The sequence below is a fragment of the Struthio camelus genome, chromosome 2 (assembly GCF_040807025.1).
Source record: "Struthio camelus isolate bStrCam1 chromosome 2, bStrCam1.hap1, whole genome shotgun sequence".
Classification (NCBI taxonomy): Eukaryota; Metazoa; Chordata; class Aves; order Struthioniformes; family Struthionidae; genus Struthio; species Struthio camelus.
Genome location: NC_090943.1, coordinates 44,909,032 through 44,934,649, shown reverse-complemented (window position 1 = coordinate 44,934,649; position 25,618 = coordinate 44,909,032). Strand labels below are relative to the sequence as shown.

The window sequence follows — 25,618 nt, the reverse complement described above, 5'->3', positions numbered from 1 at the left end:
CGTGAGGCTTCTTCCAGCTGTCGGTAGAAGGCCTCATCGATGACTTCCTCCTGGTCAGGTGGCCTGTAGTAGACCCCCACAACAGTGTCACCCATGTTACCCTGCCCTTTAATCCTTACCCCTAGGCTCTCAACTTGCTCTTCATCCACCCCGAGGCAGAGCTGCATACATTCTAGCTGCTCCCTCACATAAAGAGCAACTCTACCACCTCGCCTTCCTGGCCTGTCTTTCCTAAAAAGCACATAGCCATCCATGACAGCATCCCAGTCATGTGAACTATCCCACCATGTCTCTGTCACTGCAATGAGATCATGGCCCTGCGACCGCACACAGATCTCTAACTCTTCCTGCTTATTCCCCATGCTGCGTGCATTGGTATACAGGCATTTCAGAGAGCCAGTCAAGCACGCAGGCTTCCCAGAAGAGGTGACCTTTGAACAGGTCCTGCACATCTATCCTGATGCTTTGCAAGCAAGGCATGGCTGGCAGTCCTACACTGCTGCACTCACCTTCATTCAGCCTGTCCATGATCTCTGTTGCTTGTTGGGGCAATGCCAAATGCCATCCCACAGCTGAGACTTGCTATGGAATATACACTTGTAGTCTCCTCCTCTTCTTCCCTGTGGCCTCAGCGCAAGCTGTGTGGGTGCAGTAGCTACATCTTAATAACATGCTCTACCTCAGTGGCTGTAAGTAGAGAAGACCATCTACCTGTTTCTGGTCTTTCCTTATTCTCTCCTCCTCTTGATTTACCGTGGGAACCACACAACACAGTTTTGAGAAGGGAAATGCAAATGCACATCCTGACATTGTCATTGTTGATTCCAGTCAAAATAGTAGTAAAATGAAGCTATGCAGGAAAGGTTGCCTTTTCCATTTCCCCTGGAATTTGTTAATCATATGTCAAATGAGAGATAATGTACCAGAGGTGACAGCATTGAGTTTTAGCTTAAAAGAGCAAAGTACCATCTCTTTAGAAGCCTACTGTTCTGGCAAACGTCTATCATGGCTACATAAGTCATCACTCCTGTCTAGAGATTCAGCATGTCCACAGATGCTTTGTACGGTAACAATTCCTTCACCTTCCTGTCATCCCAGGAAGGAGCAGACATGACTTTCTACTACTAACAAGCAGCCTTGAAACCAGCTCTGGATGGACTGTGGATTCCTCCTGACTGAAAGGTTGGAGAAATACACTGGTAATGGGAACCTTCAACTAGCACGACCGGTCTTACTGGGTAAAGATTAATTATCACTCCCAAATTTTTACCCAAAAAGTCTTAGGTGTACTGCTAAGGGCAATGCGACACACTTCAGCCAAAAAAAAATGACCCCTTTCAGAAAGAGGAAATCCCTTTTCAGAGGAAGCAGACTTAAGAAAGAATTCGGTAAAGACAGAGCTGCTGTCCTGGAGCTGATGTGATCTTCCAGGACAGCTTTGAAAAGAGGAATGGTTTCTGTTGAGGTTGTGTGTCCTGGAACAAACTGGAATGGGACAGACAGCAAGAGCTTATACAGGTCATGAGAGAGTGGATGCTGCAAAATGCCCTATATGAGTATCAGCAGGAGTCCTGCAAAGATTTAGTCCATCAAAATAACTTTGGCAAGTTATGAAGGCAGCCTTCTGTTTTCACTGCTGTTGTGAAGTTGTATGTCTTGCAACACACATGTCTCTTAGATACTTAGCGTTCTTTTCTTATTTATAGTTTGCACTGTTCTTCATATCAGTAATTCTTTTCTTTCTTTAGTAGATATCTTGCAGTCATAATTTCTGGGGCTCCTGGAAAGAAGGGACAGCTGAAGGGAACCAGTAAAAAGATGCTTAGACTTCAGAGACAGGCTAGAGTTTTCAGGAACTGCTGGTCTGCATTTTCAAGGGCGTAGGCATAAGTTTTCAAGTGCTACTTGTCACTGTGACTTAAGTTTTCTGGGGCTGCCTGGATTTGGGTGCCTGTGTTATGGAAGAGCACAAGCTACAGAAAACAGAAGCTGTGACTGAGAGACACAGCAATTAGAGCACCATGGGGTGAGGTTTTTGTTTTTAATTCGGCATGTGTATAACTTCATTACAGTAAATAGCAATTAGATTTTGGATAAAACAATCAGTTGAGTCACCCTTAATTATTTTTTCTCATGATTCCCACAGAAAAACTAAAAAGCAGGCATAAATAAGGCTTGGAATTCCATGCAGACCTTCTGACATCTGCTCCCACTCTGTCTCACAAATACTGGGCAGGGCACAAAAAATAAACAGGATCTTGGTCAGGCAACAGTATTATAATCAATAAGCCTTTCATTTTTCCTTCAGAGAATCAAAAATCCGAAAGATGATAGTGGTCATCAGTAATAGCTTCATGAGTCAGTTCTTCCATGGATAATAAGATCACCAGTTCCCATAGGATGGTGGAGTGACTGTTGTCTTGATGGGTCCAGCAAGCATAGCATACTGTCATACCTGCATACGCTTGATCAGGTAGGAGTTGTGAAACACACAAGTGTCTAGACCAGCTGGAGATGACAGTAGTGAAGTGTCCACAATAATGATAATTGCCTGTAACGCAATGAAGAAATAACTATTTTTTGTTGTTAAACTGTGTCTGCTGAGGCTGAAAAAGGAACTGAGTAAGGGGATTTATGTTTAACACGGAGAAGATACCTAAGTGAGGAAAGCCTAGCAGTCTTTGCTGTGTTCATCACCCTGAGCTAGCAGGAGGCAGGGACTTTCTGAATGGCATGTCATCTCCAAACTTTGGCTGGCTGTTCACATTCTCACTCCAAACTTGTTAGCAGTGCAGTAATGGAGTTGGTGATTCCCAGCCTCCAAGCAATTGCAGCAATTTGCCTCTCAGAGCTCAGTAAAACTCTGCTGATGGCCATTTCTGTTCATGTATGTCCAAAACAGATATCTAGAAACATTGCCTTCTCTATTGTACATTTCCATCCATTGGCATTGCCCCCCCCCCCCCCCAAAGCATTTACAGCTCATCCCACTGCCATCAATTCTTAAAAAAATGCAGATGTTAATAGCATGGATGTTCATTTGAATCCATATTGAGAATTTCTACCTGTGCGGCCAACTCAGCCTCCTTTACTTCTTCTCCATGCGCCTTCTCTTGCTATGGTAACTGCATGAGAAAGCTTTCTCCCAGACAAAGAATTTCAAAACAAATGCATTGTCATTTCTATGACCAGTTCCTGGCTTCGCCTAGCTTAGCAAAATCTAAGGTCTAAGGCTGAACTGACAGTATGGAGACTAAATGGGCTTGGAGACTAAAGCCGGTCACAGATATATATTTAATGTGAACAAGTGACACAACTTCCCTGTTCCACGGAAGAGATGGCACAGTGGAGAAGAGAAGCCAGATGGGTCAATGTAGCGGTTTCTAACGCGACTTCCCTGTCACATGGGAGAGATGGCATGGTCCAGAAGGAAGCTGGGCAGGCCAGCATAGTGAGGTCCCTGCTGTGAGCTCTCAGATGCTCTGGCCACCTCTGCTGGGGTCTCTACTGCGTCTCTCCCCCTGCAACCCCATATCCTGTCAGCTATAAAGTTGGGAAGGGAGAGAATACCCAGTTCTGACTGACTTGGGTTCCCACAGTGCCTAACGATGGTCTGTCACCTACGATCGGCTGTCATTGTCACAGGTGCTCAGAGCTTGTCCCTCTGGAAGGTTCTCCACAACTTGGCAACCACGCAGTGATTCACAGGTCAGCTACACAGGAGTCCTAGGAGAGTAAACAGAGTTTAACTTGTCCATACCCTATGCCAAACTACCACAAAATGGCATGTTGTTCTTGGAGGATTAAGATGGAAATGGCAACTTGACAGTGACCTGATGTTTTTCAAGAAACTGGTTGGGGAACAAGCTGACCCCAGGAATAACTACTCACAAACATGCCAAGGATATGTCAGGCAGATGAATAAAGGCCTGGACACAATTCAGATGAGGGTGTCAGGCAGTAAGCTGACAGTGTACACCCACAGAAAACTACCAGCATAAGCTGGTAGTAATTTAGCAGTGTCTTTTGAAGTACAGTTGATGTATATATGCCTGAACCAGGCTAAATTTATATTGTTAGATGATCCAATAGTGGAAAGACTTTTCTTAATTATAATGGAACCATAGCCCGAACCTCATTCAGAATAAGGTAGTATAAAGTCATTGATAACCATGATATTATTGCACTACCACAATTCTACTCAATGATTTGGTCAGTTTTGTAGCAATTATTTTAATGAATTATAATTAACTTTTCAAATGCACTAGAATATAGAAAATATTTTATTGCAAATATAAATATTTGATATTACAACATGCACTGTTTGTTTATACCTTACAGCTATACACAATGTGGAATTTATAGTATCACAGGTATCAGCTTAGTTTCATAAGTATTTCAGATTAAAATCTGAAATGACTCTATTTTGTTCTGTGTAGTTTGCACAAAACTGTGCAAAAAAAAAACAAAAAAACTGTGGTCATGCATTGAGGTAAGTGGCTGTATTTGAATATGTGTTCTCAGAGTAGATAAATATATGGAGTTTCATAAGTAGGCAAGCCCAATGTACACAGAACAAGTTTTTCTGCCCTTGAAGACTGGTGCCAGGAAAGCTGCAGAGAAAGAGAATTTTTATTTAAAAAAAAAAAAAAGCAAGCAAACTAGAATAGAAGCAGATAGGGAGTTTGTATGTACTAAGTACAGAAATATTTAAAGATCATAAATATGTCTCACTGCTAAAATAACTATACAAAGTAATGTTACGCTAAATATGTTGCTTACTAAAAACAATTAAATACTAAAATCAGTAGCGAAACTGGTTTAAGTAGACAATTGTTATGAAACTCAGTAAGGTACTTCTAATTGTATTGTGGTCTCTGGCCCTGAGACTAAGCAAAACTCTAATGAATTGAAAGAGGAATTATGCATTTAGCACCTTGAGGTGATTATGAATTTAAAATATCACACAGTAAGCATTTCACGTAAACTGATAGGACATGATCGGGGCAGGTGCCATCCTGCAAATAAATGTTATGGTGTGTAAATTCAATTCAGCTTAAATCTAATTGTATGTTCATTTCATCAGGAATTACCTGAAACACTCTAAACAAGCTAGTCACTTCTTTCAATGGGGGCAGCTGCATCTAGTTCCGTAAGAACTTTGCCACATAATCCTGCAAGGCTAGGAATGCAACCACTCAACATATACACTTAAGGATAAAAGCAATACAAGTAGTAAGCCATTAACATGCAGTACTGTGTCCACAATCTCCCAGGTAGTGTAATATATGATGAAAATTGAGAGAGAAGCAACTTGGACAAAATACTTTCAAAGGAGACTAAAGAAAATGCTTGGAGGAACTTCAGCCCTTCTTCCAATATTTAGATTACTCCAGCATGGCATGCAGACTGAACGTGTCTGACCATGCACATTCAAAAATCAACAGCTGCCAAGAAGCAAAAAGCTCCTTCTGTCTTTCTCTGATGGATATAGAATTGGCTATCTTCAAGCTAGATCGTTATCCACTACTTGGCTCAAGATAAATGAGTGCAAAAACCACACTTCCCACGCTAAGAACAGTCTATTTACTAAACAGCTTGAGCTAATGGGAACATAGTACACTAATGTTTGTGCCTTGTTCTGCCGCTGAGATTGTATCCATTCACGGTTCTCTAACAATACAAAAAGCTTTGAACAGATACATTTTTACTATTTTCTCTGGACTATTTTCAGTTATCATTGTAGCAGCCCTGATGCACTGCACAAATTTCATTCTAACAGATCCCACGTACGAAGTTGAAGGATTTGGGGGGAAAAAAACCCAGCAAGCCCCAAATTCTGAAGCACCTGGCAGAAACCCTACCACTGCTACCTTCCTTTTCTGCAAGAAATGTTTCTTATCTTGCCCAAAGTATAACAAAACAGCCTCCAGCTCAGAGGTACATGGCGCAGCAATTAAACTAGACGGGGACAGATAACCTACCGTGCCTTTCAGACAGATGCCATTATTTCTTGTAATCCCTAGGCAGCACTTAGATATTAGTGTAATAGGTTCTTTAGAATCTGACAGAGTAAAACTATGCTAAATAAGCAATATTTACTAGAAATTCTTCTGATCTTCCCTTAGGAATAATTGAACATTACAACTGACTCCTCAAAGGCACATGCTCAGTTTTCAATCCCTTTACTTCATAACAAAAGCATTATAGAAATGAAAAACCTTTAAATTATTACTATTCAGCTGAAATTCTCTTTAGATACCGATGTGTCTGCTAACTCAGATGCAGTGCTGCTACTAATCCCTCCTTTTGTAACTTTACCTCGGTTTAGGAGTGGAATAGGCTGGGTAGGTCCATAACGTTCATATTTATTTTTACTTTTGGTGTAAAGTGAAAATATCTTAAACTTGTACATATTTGTCATGCTCGTTCCTAAAATAAATAACATGAAGTTTAAGCTTTATACACACACCAGCTAGACCTAGAAAGCAGTTGTTAAGTTGCACCATAAGATATTTTCTCAAAATGGCAAATATTTCCGAACAGGCTTGTGGTGCACAGGTGATCAGGGTGCTTTATTATGTGAACCTATAATAAGGCAACGTACCACTGACCAAAAGAAAGACTTAACCAGTGATACTCAAAAGCAATCTCAATCAAAGCAGCATAAAGTTCTCTTCTCCCTGCAGCAGTTAAGACACAGGTATCTGCGATATGGAAGTCCTTAGGCTGATAACTGCGGTCCAGAAGAGGGCAGTGGTTTATAAACACGCTCTTGCTTGGGGCCTTTAATCAGGCCTTTAATTCTGTTTGAATTGCAGCACAGTCCCGAACTTCTCAACTGGTGAAGTCACACAAGTGGCTGCAAAGGCAGAGAACGGTTGCAGAACTGGCAGAAATGGGGCAGTTAACGTTTGTGCCCCCAAAACGCCTATGTGCTACCCACTGTGATTCGGTTTGCAAAACTTGTCCTCCACGCAGATCGCGGTATCTCTCTTAAAAGACTAGGAAAACTGAAAGACTGCGTGGCTCCCTGGGTTGGCCTTGCCTCCCTGGTGAGCCCCCCCCTCGAAAACCCCTTTCTTTCGGGACATGTTCTTCGTTCGGCATCGAGGCCTTTTGTTTCCTGCGCCAGAAGAGTGGGGAGGAGAAGACGGGTGAAGAGCCCGGTCCTCCCAGGGCGCAGCTCTGCGCACTGAACAGTCCCTGTGCGTGCCGATAAGAGCGGTCAGTTATTTCTTCTTTCCGTACCCTCCCATCACCGCTTCAGCTCCTTTCTCTCCCCCTCCCGCCCCGCGTTGCGGCCGTTACGGCTCCGCTCGCGCCGCGCCGCGCCGCCCCTCCCCCACGGCGCCCCGGAGCGCCCCCGCTCGGAGGCAGGTCTTCCTCCGTGTTGCCACCCGCAGTGACGTCTCCGGCGGCCGCTGCCGCTCTTTCTGCTACTCTGATTGGCCGGAACCCTCCCGGCGTGCCCGCCTCCCACGCGTGATTGGCGGGTCGGGTTTGGCGGCGGGAGGTGGGGGGGGGGGGGAAGGACACACAGAGCGGGGGTGGAGGGGATCCCGAGCCGGCTGCGCTGAGAGACGGCCGCGGCGCCGATGCCGGACGGGGGCCGCGCACTGCTTGTCTGAGCGCGGGGTCCCGGCCAGAGCGGTTCCGGGGAGGCGGGGGCGCGGCAGCGGGCAGCGGGCACCGAGCACGGAGACGGGGCGGAAAGCAGAGGGGAAGGAGGGCTGGGCCGGCCTCCGGTGTCGGCGAGCGGCACGCTCGTGCGCGCGCGCGTGCGTGCGTGCGTGAAGCGGGGGGAGGGGGGCGGGGGCTGCGCGGGCACGCGCGGGACGGGAAGGCGGGGGAGGGGACGAGAGGGAGATTTCTTTTTTTTAATTTTTTATTTTTTAAATTATTATTAATCTGTTTTTCGGGCCTTTGTGGCTGCGAGGAGGGGGAGGGCTCGGGGACGGAGCGGGAGGCGGCGCGGCCCGTTGTTGCCGCGGCCGTGAGGCGGAGGGGCCGGCAGTCCCTTTAAACGAGCGAGGGCCGCAGGCCCGGCTGGGCCCGCCCGCCGCTGCCGCCTGCCGGCCTCGGGTCCGCGCGCGGGCGGCGGCGGAGCAGCGCTTTTGTGCGGGCGGGCGGCGCGGCCCTTCTGCGCCGGGCCCTCGCCTCCTCTGGCTGCGCCCGCGCCCACCCCGGCGGGGTCTTTTCCTTCGTTCCTTCGCCTCCGCCGCGCTCGTCGGCATGAACTAGGCGGCGGGGCCGCGGGTGCCGGTGTGTGCGTGTGTGTGTGTGTGTGTGTGTGTGCGTGCGTGCGCGGCGGGGCCCGCCGGGCCCGCGCGGGGCGTGAGGCGCCGAGGGCGGAGGTTGCGCGCGGCGCGCTGCGAGTCCCCGCGTCGGAGGCGGCCCTCTCGGTTGCCGCCTTGCGCCTTCGCTTCGGCTGAGGAGAAACGGGCAGAAAATGGCTAAATCTGGAGGAGGCGGCGGTGGCGGCAGCGGGGGACTGACTTGGGTGGTAAGTTGTGGGGACTGTGTTTTGGGGTTTTCTGTTTTTCCTGTGTGGGCTTGTTTTTTTTTTTCTTAATTATTTCCCTTTGCGTGCCTGTTGTGTGTGCAAAGAGCGCGGGTTGGTTTTTAAACAAGGAGGAAAAAACTGATGGCTGGCACGAAAGGGGAAGCTCCGTACGGCCACTTGGAGAAAGGATCCGAGAAGAAGGAGTAAAGGGCAAAGGTGGCCTGGGCCTGTGGTGGGAGCCAGCAGGACGGGAGGTTTCAGCCTTGGGGTTTCCTCAGGGTGCTCGGGACTGTAGGGAAAAGGTGGGTATGGGAGTGTGCAGTGGGAAGGGGCCTAAACACCCCCCACCGTTGGAGGTGGTCAGTCAGTAGCGGTATTTTTGGGGAGTGACTGTCCTGCAAAGCGAGGTGTGGGCTGTCTGTCACCCTGTAGGTGCTCTGGTTACTGCTTCTTGATACTAGAGCAAAATTAAATCTTTGTGGACTAGTACAGGGGTTATGTGTTGATCCCGGCATCTTTCCCAACTGCCTGAAGAAACAAAAGCTGAAGTTTTTAAGTTTCGGAGATGGGTAATGAGGAGGCTTTCAGAGGCACTTTACAAGAGTTGGAGCTGTGTGCTTTCTGTAGTGTCTCGGAATTAAGCTTCATTGTTTCCCAAAGTTTTGCCTCTGTGACAGGACTGAGAAATATTTTATTGCTTTTCATGAATTGGTCAGAAGTAGTAAGATTTGAGTGTGCGCCGGTGAGAACTGACTCTAAAACTAGTGAGTCACTCTGAGAAGTTTTAAAGCCCTTTGGGAGTATTAGCTTTGATGTGTGGTGTAGAGGGATGCCGTCCTAGACGGTAATAAAACTGGATGCTCTGTGGTTTTGGTAAGACCTCAGCAGAGATCACCTGAAGAGCTCTGGTTCAACCAATCAATAACTTCCCTGCCTTTTGCTCAGTATAGAGTTCAGAATAGGGTGCCTTCTTTAATATGGTTAAGCAGAAAAGACAGTGTGTCTTGATAGATGGTGAGATAGCTGCATCTTTAAGCTGATGCATATGCTTTATGGAGTTAGGAACTTTACTAAGTCCTGTTAAAGAAGATAATGGCAAACTTCTTCGGTTGTGTCTTTCTACATCTTTGAGTTGTTCAAGAAGGATAGCGTTACTGAGGTGAATAAATTCTGGGTATTCTGATGATAGACTGTTTCTATAGCTGTAACAGTTATTGCATTCTGTGTTAATAAATTTGTCTTTCATTCTGAGAAGCTGGAAGGATGAAAAGGTATATAGAACTGAGCAAGTTTCTTGGTGTGCCATTGGAAATTAAACAATTCAGATATGGGAACAGCCTAAGCAGAGAAGCTAAAGTTATTGTCCTTTGAAACTCTGTGCAGTACTATGTGATTTTAATCAACTATAGTCTTTGGATAGCTCTTCAGAATTAATGTTTTTACAGGCTAGGTTGGACCAAGTAATTGAAAGTTTTACAGCTCATAGGAAACTGCAGAATGAAGTGTAAAAATCCCTGAGTAGGCACTTTTAATGAAACTTGTTCTTAAATGTAATGGGGATGAAAGTATGGTGAGTCAACAGTTTCCTACAACTGGAGGTAATCTGACTTTTCGTTCTGTGAAAGCAGAAAAGATTAAAATGTTTTTGTCATTTCAGAGTAGTTGTAGAGAAATAATTAGAATTTAGTTAAAACTCAGTTTTAACTCTGTTCAGCAGGTGTCTTAGGACTTTGTTTCTTTCTCTCACGTGTCTTTTAAATGCTGGCGATTTTGGGCCTGGCCTCTGGGCCAGTTCCTAACACCGCACCTTTTCAGTGGCAGCTGTAGATCACTGGCGTATAGAAGAGTGATGTTGTGGTGCTAAAATGGATGGGGTAGTGGCTAAAAATTGGTTTAGTGTGCTGGGCTGAAAAGATGTTGGTTCGGGTGATGGTTCATGAGTAGATCTGTTACGCTGGCCTTGAGGATGGGAGAAGCATAGACCTAGTGACAATAATAGTTTCAGCCTTCTGGTTTCAATATGCTTGTCCTATACCTGCAGGATACATAAGTACTTGCTCTTTGGTTACAAAGTTGTTTTGAAACTATCTTGATGTTTAGATTTCTCATTAGTGTGGTGAAGCCATAAGGGATGATTTTGGGTGCTGTTTTTTTTATTGCTTTTTTTTTTATGATGATATGAGTTAAACAATTGAAAGGTAACAGAAATAAGTGTAGTTTGAAACATGGGGAAATGTTTAAAAACTGATGTGATATTAATTTATGTCTTAAACTAGCAGATTCTATAGATGTAAATCTGGTGCTCACGTCTTACTAAAGAGCTGTCTGTATAATTTTGGCTTTGGATATGATTTTAAATAACATTCTTGTTGGTAGCTTCAACTAGCTAGGAAAGAACTATTTACAGTTTTGAAAGAGGAAAGGTATTCCATAAGGTACAGAATTTAACCTTAGAGTGGATTTCATACTGAGAAAGTCGTAGAAGCATCAGGTTATATCTACTCTTACTTTTAGCAGCAAGATATTAATTGAATGCTTATGGAAACAAACCGCAAATTATCTGTTTTTCAGCTACCTTTTATGGAACTATGATACTCTTTTAAGCTTTCTAATGTAACGTAACTAGCAAAGATTAGCCGATAAGTTGGAGCAACTATCAGTTGATGGGGAAGCATGAGAGAATAAACATTTTAAAATGTTTATTAGGAAAATCATATCATTATTTAACTGAAAATAAACCAGGATAACCTGTAACTTACAAACTAGTAGTTATATTTTGAGGAGGGTGCTTCTTCTCCTCCCCCTCCTGCCTGGCTGCTGACTTAACTTTGAGTCAAACCACAGCTCCCCACTGCCTCAGTAATGCTGCAGTTGGTCAAAACTCCACCATTTACCAACAGATGAATATGAAGTACTTTTTTTCTGGATGATTTCCAAAGATCACCTACAAATGTGTCAAGCTATGTTAGGAGTTAGTTTCAAAGCATGGAACTAGAGAAGCTTACTATCATTAAAGCATAATGGCATTTTGTAATGCTAGAAAAATTTCCTTTGAACAAAAGTCATTCTTATCTTTAGCCTTTCAGTGTGTTTAGGGACTAGTGAAAATGAGCTATCATAATAGTACAAAAATAGTATTTTTTTAAAAAATATGCCTTATAAAGTGAAAGTGAAGTTTTGACATTTGAAGTAACATTGTGAAGACTATTAACTCTGATACAGTGGTAATGCCCATGAAGCTATTGAAAAATGTTTGCAAACAGCAAGTCCATGTGCTCCATCAGTTACTTGTGGTAACATTTTCAAGTTTTTCTCCTCTTAGAACTCTTACGGTTCTAAGAGTGACATATACTTTATAATTGAAAGCTGAAACTCCTGAAAATAACTGAAGACTTTCAACGACTGCTTCCATTCTCTAGTACTTTCTGTGAAAGGGGTAGGCCTCAGTTCTCAGAAAAGCTAGCTTAATGTGCAATATATGCCATACATGTAATGTATGCCTGTAACTTTTTTTTTAAAGTTTTTGTCATAGATCTGTGTGCTTCTTGAATGGAGTATATAGGTAGATGGAAATGATGTATATATTTTTGTATGATCAGACAGGATCTTTTTATCTTTTCTTTTTTTTTTTTTTTTGAGTTAGTACCTCAGCTGTATATACGTAAGTGAAAAGATAGCTCAATTCAATTTGTTGAATAGTTTGCTATTAATGCTTCTTAGCAATTTCCAAGTTTACCTTGAAAATAACTTTCAGCTTAAAAAAAAAGTATGTATAGAGAAGGCAGTACAAAAGACTCAACAAAACAAAACTGTTAAAGGGACCTTGTCTTCCTGTTATCAGTTTACTTGAAAACAAATAGCTCAAACTGTGATAAAGGGATAGCTTTCATTTTTACTTGGCTTTTCGTAATTTGTTTTGTTTGAAGAAGATTAAAACAAAACTTTTTTAAAAATATGTAATATCGAGTAATATCCATGGACTGCAATAACTCACTTGCTGAGGACTCTGCACTCTGTGGTTTCTGACTTTATGGATAGACTTTTCCATCTTAAATCTGAATATGTTCTCCCTTGCCCCAAGTATCTGCCTACCATTGCTATTTTCTCAGTGTAATTCGTTGCTCTAATTTGGGAGCAGGGCCTTTTGAGTAGGGATAAGACAGGAATTTCTTTTTGCTGTCAGTATAGTGCTTGGAGGAAGAGGGTCAGGGTATGACTTGGTGCCTAAGAATTGGAGTATGCTACAGTATAAATTGCTGTATCATGAATATAGGTATGGAACTACTGGAGTGAGTAGTGAAGAGCTGCTAGGATGATTAAGGGATGGGAGCATCTCTCATATGAAGAAAGGCTGAGGGAGCTGGAATTCTTCAGCCTGGAGAAGAGAAGAGTGAGGGGGAATCTTATCAGTGTGCATCATAAGTAGCTGAAGGGAGGGTGTCGAGAGGACGGAGGCAGACTCTTCTCCGTGGTGCCCAGTTGACAGGCAACGGGCACAAACTGAACCACAGGAAGCTCCCTCTGAACCTGAGGAAAAACTTCTTTCCTGTGAGGGTGACAGAGCACTGGAACAGGTTGCCCAGAGAGGTTGTGGAGTCTCCTTCCTTGGAGACTCCTTCAAAAGCTGTCTGGAGAGTGTGCTGAGCAATGTGCTCTAGTTGACTCTGCTTGAGCAAGGGCGTTGGACTAGATGATCTCCAGAGGTGCCTTCCAACCTAAACTATTCTGTGGATCTAGTCATGTAGGCTGGTAGAGTTCTGCCTGGTTAGCATACTGTCTTAGGGGTGAACCAAATGTAAGTAGTTCTTCTGTACCTATTCAATTCACAAGCAAAGTATGTGGCTGAAGCTCCTACTCCTGAATTCTCTAGACCCCTTTAGTTGCCTGCATAGTTCCAATTTAAAGCTCAGAACTATCTTTCTGTTCTTTCCATTTCTCTGTCTGGATCAGGCCTTTGCCATTTCCTTCCTAGCTGAAGTTAGGCCTGAAACACAAGTTGCAAAGAGCTTATACTGTTAGTTACTTTCTTATCTTTCCTTTGATATATTGTGGTGTCTACAGGAAAAAAAAAAAGATGCTCTTATATTGCTGCTTAGTATTACAAGAATCTATTTTTTTTCTTTTGTTATTGTGTTGGACAAGAGAAGTGTTGTGTTGTTTTGTTTTTTTTACTGTGTTGTACAATGAAAGGGAGGTCTGATATGAAATAATGTCCCACTATACTACTATTTCCTTTCATTAAATAGAATGCAGTTTATAGATTTAGGAGCTACGTTGCCTCCTAAAAATTGAAAAGAAGGTGCATTCTCCTCTGTTCATTGAATTTCTGATTCTGTTCCTCTTGATGAGCAAGGCGGTGTTTCAAAGATGCCTTAACTCTCCTGCATATTCTAGCATTAGGGGAAAATGTCTGTAGTGTGGTTTGGCCAGTTGGACATTGTAGCTCTGAAGAGGGATTCATTAAATGTTACAGCTTGTCTACCAGAAAAGGATGTTGTCATCTGTTATCCTCTATCCTCCCCACTGCCATACAGTGAAATACCTTTCTGTTCTTTTTACTGGTCCAGTTTTGTGCTTGTTAGAGAGCTGATTAATGCAGTGTCGGAGAAGCTGTAGAGATAACACTAGGCAGATACTGGGAGATGGAAGTAGATCAGGGCTGTTTGTGATTACAGCTGAGCAAATTTTGCAGCCTAATAATATGCAACTTCATTGTATGTACTCTGATCTAGAAGAAAAATTATTGCAGTTTAGGTGAGAGAATGCTGAAGCCAGGGGAAGATTTCCAAAGTTACTGAATGCATAGAAGTGGGAACTAAATTGTAACGAACTCTAGGAAAGAATGTGTGTGGTGTGTGTGTGTGTGTGTGTTTGTTTTTTGGTGAGAAATCTGTGCACAAGGCATGGGAGACTACTTTAAGGTAGGGGTGGGTAATGGTCTTGCATGTGTTCTATCTGTCTAGATTTGTGTGTGTGTGTATGTAATTTCCTTGCTCCCAGTTCTATATTAAAGGTGAATTAGGAATTTACTTTAGGCAAGTAAACGACCTTACCAAAAAAAAAGGCATTCAGGTAGGCTAACGGAGGCAGCTAGGATTTGAAAAAAAAATCATGATTTAAATCTAATGTCTTATTCATGAACTTTGTTATTTCTCAGAGTGGATTTTTGCCATGTGTGTAGATTGTCTTGTGTGCCTATATGCAAAGTCATCTTGAAATACGTGTTTATAATTAATTAAAAGCAGCAACTGCCATTCATAACTTGAGGATACAAATGATTCCTGGGGATGGGTGCTTCAATATTAAAATTGCTGGGTTTTTTGTTGTTCTGAAGAGATTGGGGGATCCCCTGTCATTCTGGTTGTATTAGCTGAGTGCTGTCACTGCCATAAGTAAAAGTTACTTTGTTTAAAATTTCAAGGTAGGAAAGTGTAAGCTTCTGAAATGATAGCTCTTTCTGTTTTCAGGTTTCTCTGGTAGATTTTACTTAAGAAAAAACTGAAAACCACTGTAAAGTGGAGAGAGGGAAAAATCTAGAAATGAAAACCGGTTATTTGGAAAACTTAATTTTCTTCAACATGGATCACTTTAAACAGTAAAGTTCTTACAAGTCACCCACAAAGAAAATATTATTCTGCTCTATATAGGTGGTTTGAAAGCTTTGAAAAGCAGACTGAGCAAAAATTGTTCTTGTTCTAGACATGACTAACTATGTGAAAAAGCCTATGTTGGAAAATGTGTGCTTGAAGGCTTAGTGGTTCCCTTTCAAGTACAAGTAGTGAAGCCCAACTATTTTGGGAGAATGTATTTTAATAAAAATATCCTAAATTTAATTACTGATTTGAATATTAAGATACATAAAATGTTTTAAATAATTTTGAAAATAAACAGAAATATTTTAATTCAAAAATACAATATAAATTCTGACAGCCTATGAAGGTGTAAAGATTAGACATACCAAAAGTATATTGTCTTTACAAATGTGACAGAAAATAATTCCTCAGAAATAATGAGTTACTATTTAAAACTGAAGTTAAAGAGATAGGCCAGCTCTTTATTTGTAATAGCCTTTTGTACAGAAAATGTGTTCTTAATATTTTCTTCAGGTAGTTTGGTAATGAGTACATGGAAGGTTGATGTGAAAAACAGGAAGTTTTTTCTAATCAGTGACGATCAGATCTGCTAGTTTTAAAATCTTGTCTCATATGATTGCAGATGCTTTTACTTTTATGAACAGGTCCTTTTAAAATTGTATTTGGAAGTGCATGTTGTTATACTTCTATTATATCAGCCTATCTAGTTTAATTTAGTTAAATTATTTTAAAATAATGTTGTGTGCGTCTTAATACAGTTTCTGTTTACATATAAATGCAGTTTGGCACTGAAAGTAAATTAAAGTACAACTTTTAATTTTTTACTTTGTTAAAATGATAAATCTGACTATTTGTTACACTATTCTTCTAAGCATTTCTTTTTTCTGCCAGAAGGAAAAATGGGTTATTGACAAAGCTAGTGTGAAGACTGCTTAAGTTAGAACATATTTGAAAGGTTTTAGATCTAAACATCAGATCTAAATTTTCCTTTTTAGATATAATTTTAAAAGATACCTTAAATGGAGGAGGAGGAAAATGATGCAGAAGAGAATTAAATTATCTGATCCAGTATGTGTGTTCTTCCTAGTTTGTGAGGTTGAACTACAATGAGATATTAAGCATGGGAAGCTGCGTAGCATGAAGAGGTACTGATTTCTTGCACTCTTTTGCTGAGTGAGTGGGCCTAGTTAGACTGAGGCTTCTTGTTCCTTGCTTAAGATGTTGTGTAGCTGTGAAGAGAATATATGTAAGGAAAAACTGTACCAATGTCTGCCATAGGGAACTGTCAAAAACTCACAGCCTGGCTTTATCAATCTGTGAAAGAATCTTCAAGGAAAGAGCAAGGAACAGTTATTTTCTTGTCATGACAGAACTGCAGGAGTTGTAGGAAAATAACTTTTCTGTTACCTTATAAATCAAAAGAAGCCAAGAAAAAGAAGAAGAATCTTGCAACCAAGAAACTTAGTATGTAACATTTCTATAAGAATAGTTAGGATTCTGCATCAGCCTCCAAACAGAGCATCTTTACCCATGACAAATTGGTAGTGTGTGAGCTTCACTGGAGACTCTACAAAGCAGTTATCCAAGTCTCTGATACCTCCAGGGTATTTTGGCTTTTGGGGGAAGATATAGTAGTACTGTGTGAACGCTTCCATTTTGCGTTTATTCAGTTAGTGTTTGTGTACCCATGATGATACAAAGAAACAAGCTTAGCAAGGTAAGTAGGGAAAAATAACCTATTTTATTAGACCAGCTGATATAATTGACCAGGAGCGTGTGTCAAACACACTAGCGCTTGCAACTGTTCAGGGTCTTGTCTCTGTGCATCAGAGGTAGTATTTTTCATCATACGCTAGTGATGCTAGCTTCAAGTTTCTTCCACCACCATGGTACTACAGTATTGTCATGAAATACTGGAAATAGTAGGCCACGATCTTGGAGTAAAATAAAACTTGCTACAAGAAGGTAGGCAGTTATTCTTTTTTTTTGTCATCAGGCAGACCTAGCAGGGGATTCCTCTTAAACTCACAAATAGGACAAGATACAAGAACATGAAGAATCCAGGTGGGGAAAGATTCCCTCCCTGGGGTTGATGGGCTCTGGAGATAGAGAGAGAGGTGACCAAGATATTTGAGGGAAAGCAAACATGAAGTTGTACCATGTTAATGAGTTCTTCCTGATACTAGTTAAATCTTTCAGAATAACTCATGTAGACATTTCTTTCTTTGCTGGTTGAGTGATAAACATTTAATGTCAGGTAACAGAAAGATAATGAAAATGCTGAACATACAGAACCAAAAATACTCGAAATATATATGAGATTATTTTTGATAGTTTTTTTTTTTATGTTGTGACTCTTACGGAAAGTGAATTCTTCTGCCTACCAAGATGAAATTCTTAAATTGCAGGTTAAAGGACAGAATTTTGATGGTCTTTACAACTGTCAGAATTCTTAATGAGCAATCCTGAAAGGCTTTTCATAATAACTTCTATAGGAATGTTGTTGTGGGAGGATGAGTGACTGAAGAGGGAGTTTGGAAAAAGGCAGACTGAAGTTCCTTCTATTTGTGATCAGTATTCCCTTGAAACAGTGCTTTAGCTTTTTTACTCATTGCTGCTTGTGATTTTGTCCGTATTGTGCCCCCACCTGGGGCCGGCTGTTCTGAATTGCTGCAAATATTTCTGGAACACCAAACCTGTGTTCCTTTCTCATGGAACTTACTACAGGTTTGAGACTAGACTATGTAGTATATTTATTAGGCTTGTAAAACACTTCAGGATTTCTAACATTTCTAGAGGAACACCAGATATTGCATAGTAGGAGTTGAGCAATTAAACTCAAGTTACTTCTTTAGAGCCCTGGATTCATATTTACTTTAACCGTGGCAGACAACTAATAGATTTTGAAATGTTAGTGTGCTGGAAAATGTGACCCTTCTAATGATAAAACTGTAGATGCATATGTTGTTATGGAGCAAATTGTGGTATCTGAGAGGAAGCAATGTGATTATTATTTTTAAACTTTCAGAGTTTGTTCTATGTGTGGGACAGTTTTTAAAATGAAAAAAAGCTCACTGATTGAGATTTTAGGGATCAGTGTTTTAGTGGTTATCGTTCATCATACTCTCCCCTTTTTTAGGGCAGCATGTATGATATGAAGTACAAAAAACTCAAGGATCACAGTAAAGGTATTTAGTATGTTAATACAAGTTAGACATGCAACTAGCATAAAGGTATACCAATCCTAATATACAAATATTTTTGAACTCTCATAAATGGTACAAATTTGATTTTATTGTGCAGTAGAAAATTCTTTCCTGTTGAGGAGTAAAGGATTGAGTGCTGTTGGATAACTAACATCTAAGTGATATTTGGACTCTTCTTATCCATTATTACTAACTTTATGTGACTATAGTAATCCTGAAACTGACTAGAAAATGCTGGTCTTTTTGATCTTGCATAGAACAAAATTTTCGTGTGTGAGTTTGGTCAAATCTTCTGGTATATCTCAACTTGACTCCTGTTCCATTTGGTTTTGCTATGCCAGTTAACACAAGTCGAAAAAATAGCCTGTTTCTTTAGTCTGTATATCCTCTTGCAGCATAAATGTCTTATGATGCTGTTTTATTCGTAGCTGAAGCTTTTTCTACAGCTAGCTTATTAACCTTAAGATAGTTCAGCAGAATAAAAAGATCTTGCTGTAGAATGAGTTCAGCCAGCTGTGAAGCACACAGGATCAAAAGGAAAAATGAGTGAAGCATCAGGCTCTTAAAGCAAAGTACTAATCTTTATAAAGTAGCAGTGTGTACTACACACTGAACTGTCTCTAGTGGGGTTAGATCATGGTGCAGCTGTAGAAACGTGACTGATGTATGACATCTTTGAAACCTGTTCAGGTTGCATATCAGATCTATCAGTTTACCTTTTCCTTTTAAAGTAATCTTTGCAATTGGGAAATTCCAATGTACTGATGAGTATAAGAATACTTTCTCAACTCCCAAGAAAACTGGTGATTTGTACCGGAAATTCCATTACTACAGAATTGGTTGAACAGATAAAACCTCCAAGTTTGATATGTGTCAGGCTCACTCAAGTCCTGTGGTACAAAGACATCCAGATGAGAACTCTGCCACCGTGGAAAAATGTGACAAAAGTAAACAGTTAAAAATTTAGAATGCGACTGGTAGTAATTCAGTTGTACAGAGCAGGTAAATAGGTTTTGCTGCACAGGTTGATCATGCTGAGCAGTATTAGGGAAAGAGGAAACTTTCATTAGAAAATGTCTTGAAACATGAATCTACCTAGGGATTTGCCATAGCCCTTTTCCGTATGCCTGCCAGCCAACCTTCATTCATGTTGTGTTTAGCAAGTTGTTTGTGACCTTTGCATTGTCAGCCTTTCTCTCCAGGAATGCTACAGTGATATAATTTTTGTGATAAATGCAAGGAAATTTAGGACCTTTTTCTGTTACAGGAACAAACAGGTAATAATGCTTACACAGTGTAGCTATAATGGTGCCGGGAAAAGGGACTATTCCAAGCTGCCTAGGATTATACTGGAAATAAGCTTCTTGTTGCTGATTTCTGAGCAGTGGAGCTCTGTGGGAACGGTGCAGGAAGCTTACCAAGAAGGGTAATGGCTGGTTGTGGGCTTGTTGCTGTAGCTGTTCTGGTAAGAGCATACATCATAAGTTGCGCGCATGTAAGCATTAGGATTTTCTCTGTACTGAGATGTGCAAGCTATAGTCGTTTTGGAAATGTATAAAAAAAATATTGTCACTTTAAATTTGTTACTGTGGGTCACTTGGTTAAACTGCCTTTAAGACCTAACAGTAAATGGTTAAATACAAGTGGAAGAGGGTGGAAGAAAAGTCAGTACATATTTTCTGGTCAGGCACAAGGTAATATACAAAATGTGTAGTGGTTCATAGTACTTTTTTTTTTTTTGGTAACAACAGTACTTTGACAGTTAGTTTAGCATAAGTTTTATAGTTAAGAAACAGTATAAATTCTTCTGTCACACAAGATTTCTTTAAAAAATAAAATAAAATCCCTGCTGAATAAGAGACAAAATTGAATTAACCGTTTCTCTTACATCAGTAATGCAGGGGAAGGGGGAAGATGGTTTGCAATTTACTTGTACCGAACCAGCATTAACATTTTGTATGCTAAATTTTGTTTTAAGGACATCTGTTCATCCTAATGGGGTGAGCCTTCTCCGTGTTGAATTGAACTAATGAAGCCTTTTTTATGTCAGCAGTCAAGATTTTATGAGCATACAAAGTTAAGCTAGTTGTTGTATATACATAGTTTTCTAGCAACTTCTAGTTTTAGACTACAAATGAGCAATAGTTGACTTACCAAAGTGAGCTGCATTAGAAGGAATTGCTTTTCTTCTAATGCTTTTCATTGAAGGTCTGAAGAGATTTTTAGTGTGCTGCTTTACAGGTAAAGATGCAAATACTTAACTTCATTCAATGTTTCCAAGCATGACAATTCTAAGAATCTGTAGGAAAACTGTTTTAAATAGTCTTTAAAATTTGACATGAAAAAATTGCCTTTTCTTTAGAGTCAGGATCAGTTTTTTTTTTCTTCCTTGTCTCTGAAACTTAATTGAAAAAAAAGATTCTTTAAAAAAATGTGTTGCCAAGGAATCCATAAATCTATTGCATTTTGATGTTGGGTGGACAATATGAAAACTTAGTACCCAAATAGGGCTTGTCTGTAGATCCAAACACTTCATAGACCCATACAAAATTTAACATTAAAATTCAGTTAAATTGAAAGTGTGCATGGGTGGACGTTAGACCCTTTCTTTTAAAGAAAATAATAGAGATCAGGATCTGAGGTACTACTGATTTTATCCAAACGTGTGCCAAATAAAGGAGAACTGTTGCTGCAGAAACTTAATTTAAGTATAAATGATTTCATAGTTAAAACAATATGTATAATTTTCTGGTTAGAAATGATTATAATGAATACACATATCTGCACAAAAGTGTTTTTCACTTCTCAGATATTTCATCGAGAATGCAACTCAATTTTCATTAAAGAATTAAAATAGTGTACTACTATACTGTGCACTGAAAGTCCTAAAATAAGAATGGTGATGGTTTTATTCTTTTGTTTCATTTAGCTATACTTCACAATTCAACAATAGGAAGATGAAGCTGTATAATTCTAAGAATGTGGTTTCATGTTGCAGCTAAGCAATCTAATCATTATCTGCTGAAAAGTATGTTTTACCTTATCCCAGGTGTATGTTTCTGTCCTTTTCCTTGCAGCAGCATTTATGTGATTCTGCAACATGCTTGTTCACGTGACCAGTGGAAAACTGGTCATTCCTAGGGGATAGGAAAGAGGGGAAGGTTCCTTTTGCTCCTTGAACTGGCTTGTTATGAGGTCAGTTCGATTCCACTGTATGGAGTGAAAGAAGTAGAAGAGAGAAGGACAGGAGGGAGGAAGGAATTTTCCCTATCAGCAGCAATTAACTGTTGTGTTTATCTGTAACAGGGAAATCTGACCATCCTCAAGCTATTCTATAACTGAATCATCCTAACAAACTCTGTGTGATATGGTGCTTTCAGATTCCAGAGAAAGTTGTGCAAAGCAGGAGATAGAAACATTTATTTATTTTTAATTCTCATATTTTTAAACTTGTTAGTCTAGGCTAGAGTCAGACTGGTTTGGGGTGAGTTTGCTGGGAGCTCTTTCCCTACATTAGCTTTGAGGAGGATGCAATAAAGAGATTCAGTTCGTATCACTAATGGTATGCAACGATCTGTGCGAATTTGTTGTGGTAACAGGGAACTGTTACTTTTGTGATTTTTGTTTTTTAATCCTGACAGGAGAGACAAAACCATTTGTTAAACACAGCAGGAGAATGGTTTCTTTTGAAATTCCCTCCAGTTTTGTTTTCATGGTGGGAGGTATTCTCAGTCAGGGTTTTCTTGGGGAAAATTGCTAAATGTTCAGGTAACAATTTTAGTCATCTATTTTTTCAAGGCAAGAAGAAGCCATTATAATCTTAACATGTAATGCCATACTACAATGAAGTGCATGTTGCCAATAAAACTACACACTAATTCCTGTACTGCACCTATAACTTTGTTTCGAGGTATTATCTTTTTCAGAAGAGCTAGTTTTGTTTTGAACAGTAAGTGGTAGAAGATCTACCTCATCCCAAGATTCCATTACTTAACCTCTCTAGGCATTACAGCTTAATTACATTCAAGATTTATTGTCCTGTCCCTCTAAATGTGCTTACCCTACATTTTATTTAAGGGAATGTAGGACACTGCCATGTGCTTTTCTAAATTCTTATGTCCCAGGGCTGCATTTGCCTTTCAGGAGAACCATCCTGGCAGCTAGCTGACTGGAGTTGTTTTAGGAAGTTAAAGCAGAAGAATACAAAGCGAAGAGAGAATTCTTCCTGTGGTCACATATTAACATATTTTCTCTGTTCATCTCTAATTGTCTTCCAGTCTAGTACAGATGCCCTTTTTTGCCACCTAGTAAAAAAAAGAGGAGGCACATTTGAAACATTGGGGCTCGTTAGAAACCTAAACAGCTTGTGCTGAAGAGGCAAAAAGCTAGCTGGTAGATTGGTGTGTGTTGTGGCCATGGAAGCAAGGTTTTTTGTTGGGGAGTGCTATATTTTCTCTATTGAATGTAACATGTTTAAGAAACCTCTTTAACTAGTGCAGTAAGAATACTAGTCTAGTTCTTACCTTGCTGTTTCTTCTATTTAAAATCTTCCAGTGTCTCAGTCTGATTTCACTTTTTTGCCCTGAGCACAGTCATTAGGAGAAACATCGAAAAGGCAAAAACCACAACATCAACCACTCTTCATCAACCTCAACCCGTATTGTAGTTTAATACGGGAAATTAAGAATGACTAGGTAGACTTTTTTTTCTTTTAGTAGTTTACACACTGTGGAGGAGGGAAAGACAGGGGCTAAGACAGGATTAAGTCAATTTAAGTTGTGAATGAATACATTTTCCACGATTTTCAACTTGATACTTTTGCATCAATGTGGACTTCAGCTACTTAAAGAAAGTTAAAGCTCTGCTTAGCATCAGATTAAAGATATATAACCCAGTTATGGCAACATCAAAACTGATGACAAAACTATACCAATCTTTGTTCTCGAAACGCGTTATTTTCTTCTATTTAAAAACTGAGTATAGGAATATCTTTTCTTTAAGGCTGCCAAAACTGTCCAGTTCAAACATGTGTCCTTTGATGTAGCTTGTTGAAGTACAACTGTTGTTGTGCAAGTAACCAAACGCAGTATGGTGACTCTACATGGTTTCAAAATGCAAAAGACCACGTGACCCATTTTTTTTTGCCCAAAAAAGGCAATAAAAATCCATGACCGTGCAGATGTCAAGCATGCCCTGTTACATGCAGAAACTTCAAAGGGAACACTGTAAAGAGGAAAAAAAAATTGCAAAATGTAAAGGAGGAAGGTGCCAAAACAGATTATGTGAATTCTGAGGTATGAAGTAGACAGTGAATGTTTTGCTGTCAAACTGTAATCTATTAAAGGCTAGCTAAGTTCTGACTCTCAGAAGACAACAGGAAAGAATGATTATAGCTTGGAAATGCTACTAGATAACAGTATAGAAAATGCAGCTCTAAAACTGAAACTCTGCAATCATTTGTGCTTGTAATGTTCCTTTTTCTGTTATTAAATATTCAGCTTCTCAAGCAACACTAATCTGTGTTGGTCAAGTTGAAAGGGAAAGATTTTCTACATATGGATGTTTGTTGGCTTGAGGACAAAACTTGCAAAAAATCATACTGGAGAAGGCAGTTATTGTAATAAAAGATGCTTATGCTAATGTACGCACTATGCTTTTGATGCAGTAAACTGAGTGCCAATCAATTCAGAATCAAAAAGCTTTCCCTTAGAGTTACTGCTATGCTGTGTTAGTAACAGTCTGAGATGCTAGCTACGTTTGAGGTCATGATATGAGGAGTAACTGTATGTCTATAAAGAAAGATGCCCAGTGCAAAGTATTACAGCATTCTAAACTACTTGAGGGTGGTCATCTTGTTGACTAAAAAATGTATGTGGAGACAGTTCTCTTCATCCAAATATTTCAATGATGTTTTTGCCATCAACCTGGAGGCTGGTTGAAAGACTATCAAGAATCTGCAAAATCTCATATATGTCACAAGACTGTTGGGAAAGTCAAATACGATGTCTAAAAACATGTTAAAATTGTCCATATTAAGATTGCAAAGCAGACTCTGAAAATGGGGTAACATATTTTAAAGAAAGAAAAAATGATTTACTGTGAAGCAGAAGACTTAAATCCCTTGTGTCATGAGAATTAATTTTCTTTAGGGATTTTCTCATGAAACAACAGCTGGTGCTGTTTAGAGAAGTGTGATTAAAGCTCCAATGATATGAAGATCTTCCATAAAGGAGAGAATACGAAAGACTTCTTGAGACGATTTCATAATATACAGAAAAGATTGTCATTATAACAACAACATCAAGATTGCAGTGTCATGCTTGATCAGTTTAAAAAATTGGCTTTTTTGTTGTATTTACTTGCATTTTAAGTATCAAAAACTCAGCAGATGAAAGCATTGTGGTTTTTTTTGTTTTGTTTTAAGATATTGAGGAAAACACAAACATCCTCAATGGTCTTCCCCTTGTGTCCATATAGCTGTGTCTCAGTCTGGTGATCAAAATGCAATGACATTTAGAAATCCAAAAGGAATCTTAGAATTCTAGGATTGTCCATTCAAGACTGAGAGATGCAAGGATTTAGAGCTGGTCTTCTGTTTCAGAGCACAGCACAGCCCAGCAGGCCTGGGCTGGGAGTTTGCAATTCTTCAGGCTTCTGGTACTTACATAAAGAAGTTATCCAGGGATGTATCTGAATACTTCTTGGCTTTTGTTTGCATGCTGTTTTTCAATAATATGTAATATTAAATAAGTTTTGAATATTTATAACATGAGTATCTTTTGTGTACAGATGGCATACTATATTTGGGGTATTGTACACATACAATCGATCCTTACTGCTCTCAGAGACTATAGCTTAGTGTTTAAACAGAGTGTGGTGGAAAGGTGTTTGTGATATGTGTTAGTAAAAACTAGAGAATTAAAGTTCTTTTCTTTGTTTTCTTATAATAATCTCTCACCAGGAAGGAAAAAAAAAATATGGTGATGCTTGGTTTGTGTGTGTTTTTTGTTTTTCGTCCCTTCCCCCCCCCCCATTAAATCATAAATAACACAGCTAGTTAGAACATGGTTATAAAAGGTAAGAAACATAGCTATGTTTCGTGGAGGAGTGGGGCAAAAGAAGGTCCGTAGTGCTGCTGAGTTAAAGCAAACGCCTGTTCTCCCAGGATTGACACTTCTGCAGCATTAGCCTTTTTTAGGCTTAGTTTGACTAAGTGTAACCTCTGTCCTGTAAGCATGGCAAGTATCTGACAGTAGCCTCTCAACGGAGGTAGTTATGATACTCTGTGCGTATTTCCTACTAGTAAGTTTTAG

The 25,618-nt window shown here is 40.1% G+C and overlaps 1 protein-coding gene across 2 annotated transcripts in view; it reads left to right on the top strand.

Annotated features, from left to right (window-relative positions):
* Positions 1–7,889: 7,889 nt before the first annotated feature.
* TOP2B (DNA topoisomerase II beta) overlaps positions 7,890–25,618 on the top strand; it is an 82,645-nt gene continuing 64,916 nt past the window's right edge. Inside the window, exon 1 of one of the 2 annotated variants that reach the window (XM_009687934.2) lies at positions 7,890–8,506. In XM_009687934.2, the coding sequence (XP_009686229.1) occupies positions 8,453–8,506 (54 nt within the window). In that variant the 5' untranslated portion in view covers positions 7,890–8,452. The remainder of the gene's footprint in view (positions 8,507–25,618) is intronic. The other variant, XM_009687935.2, reaches the window with a different exon arrangement.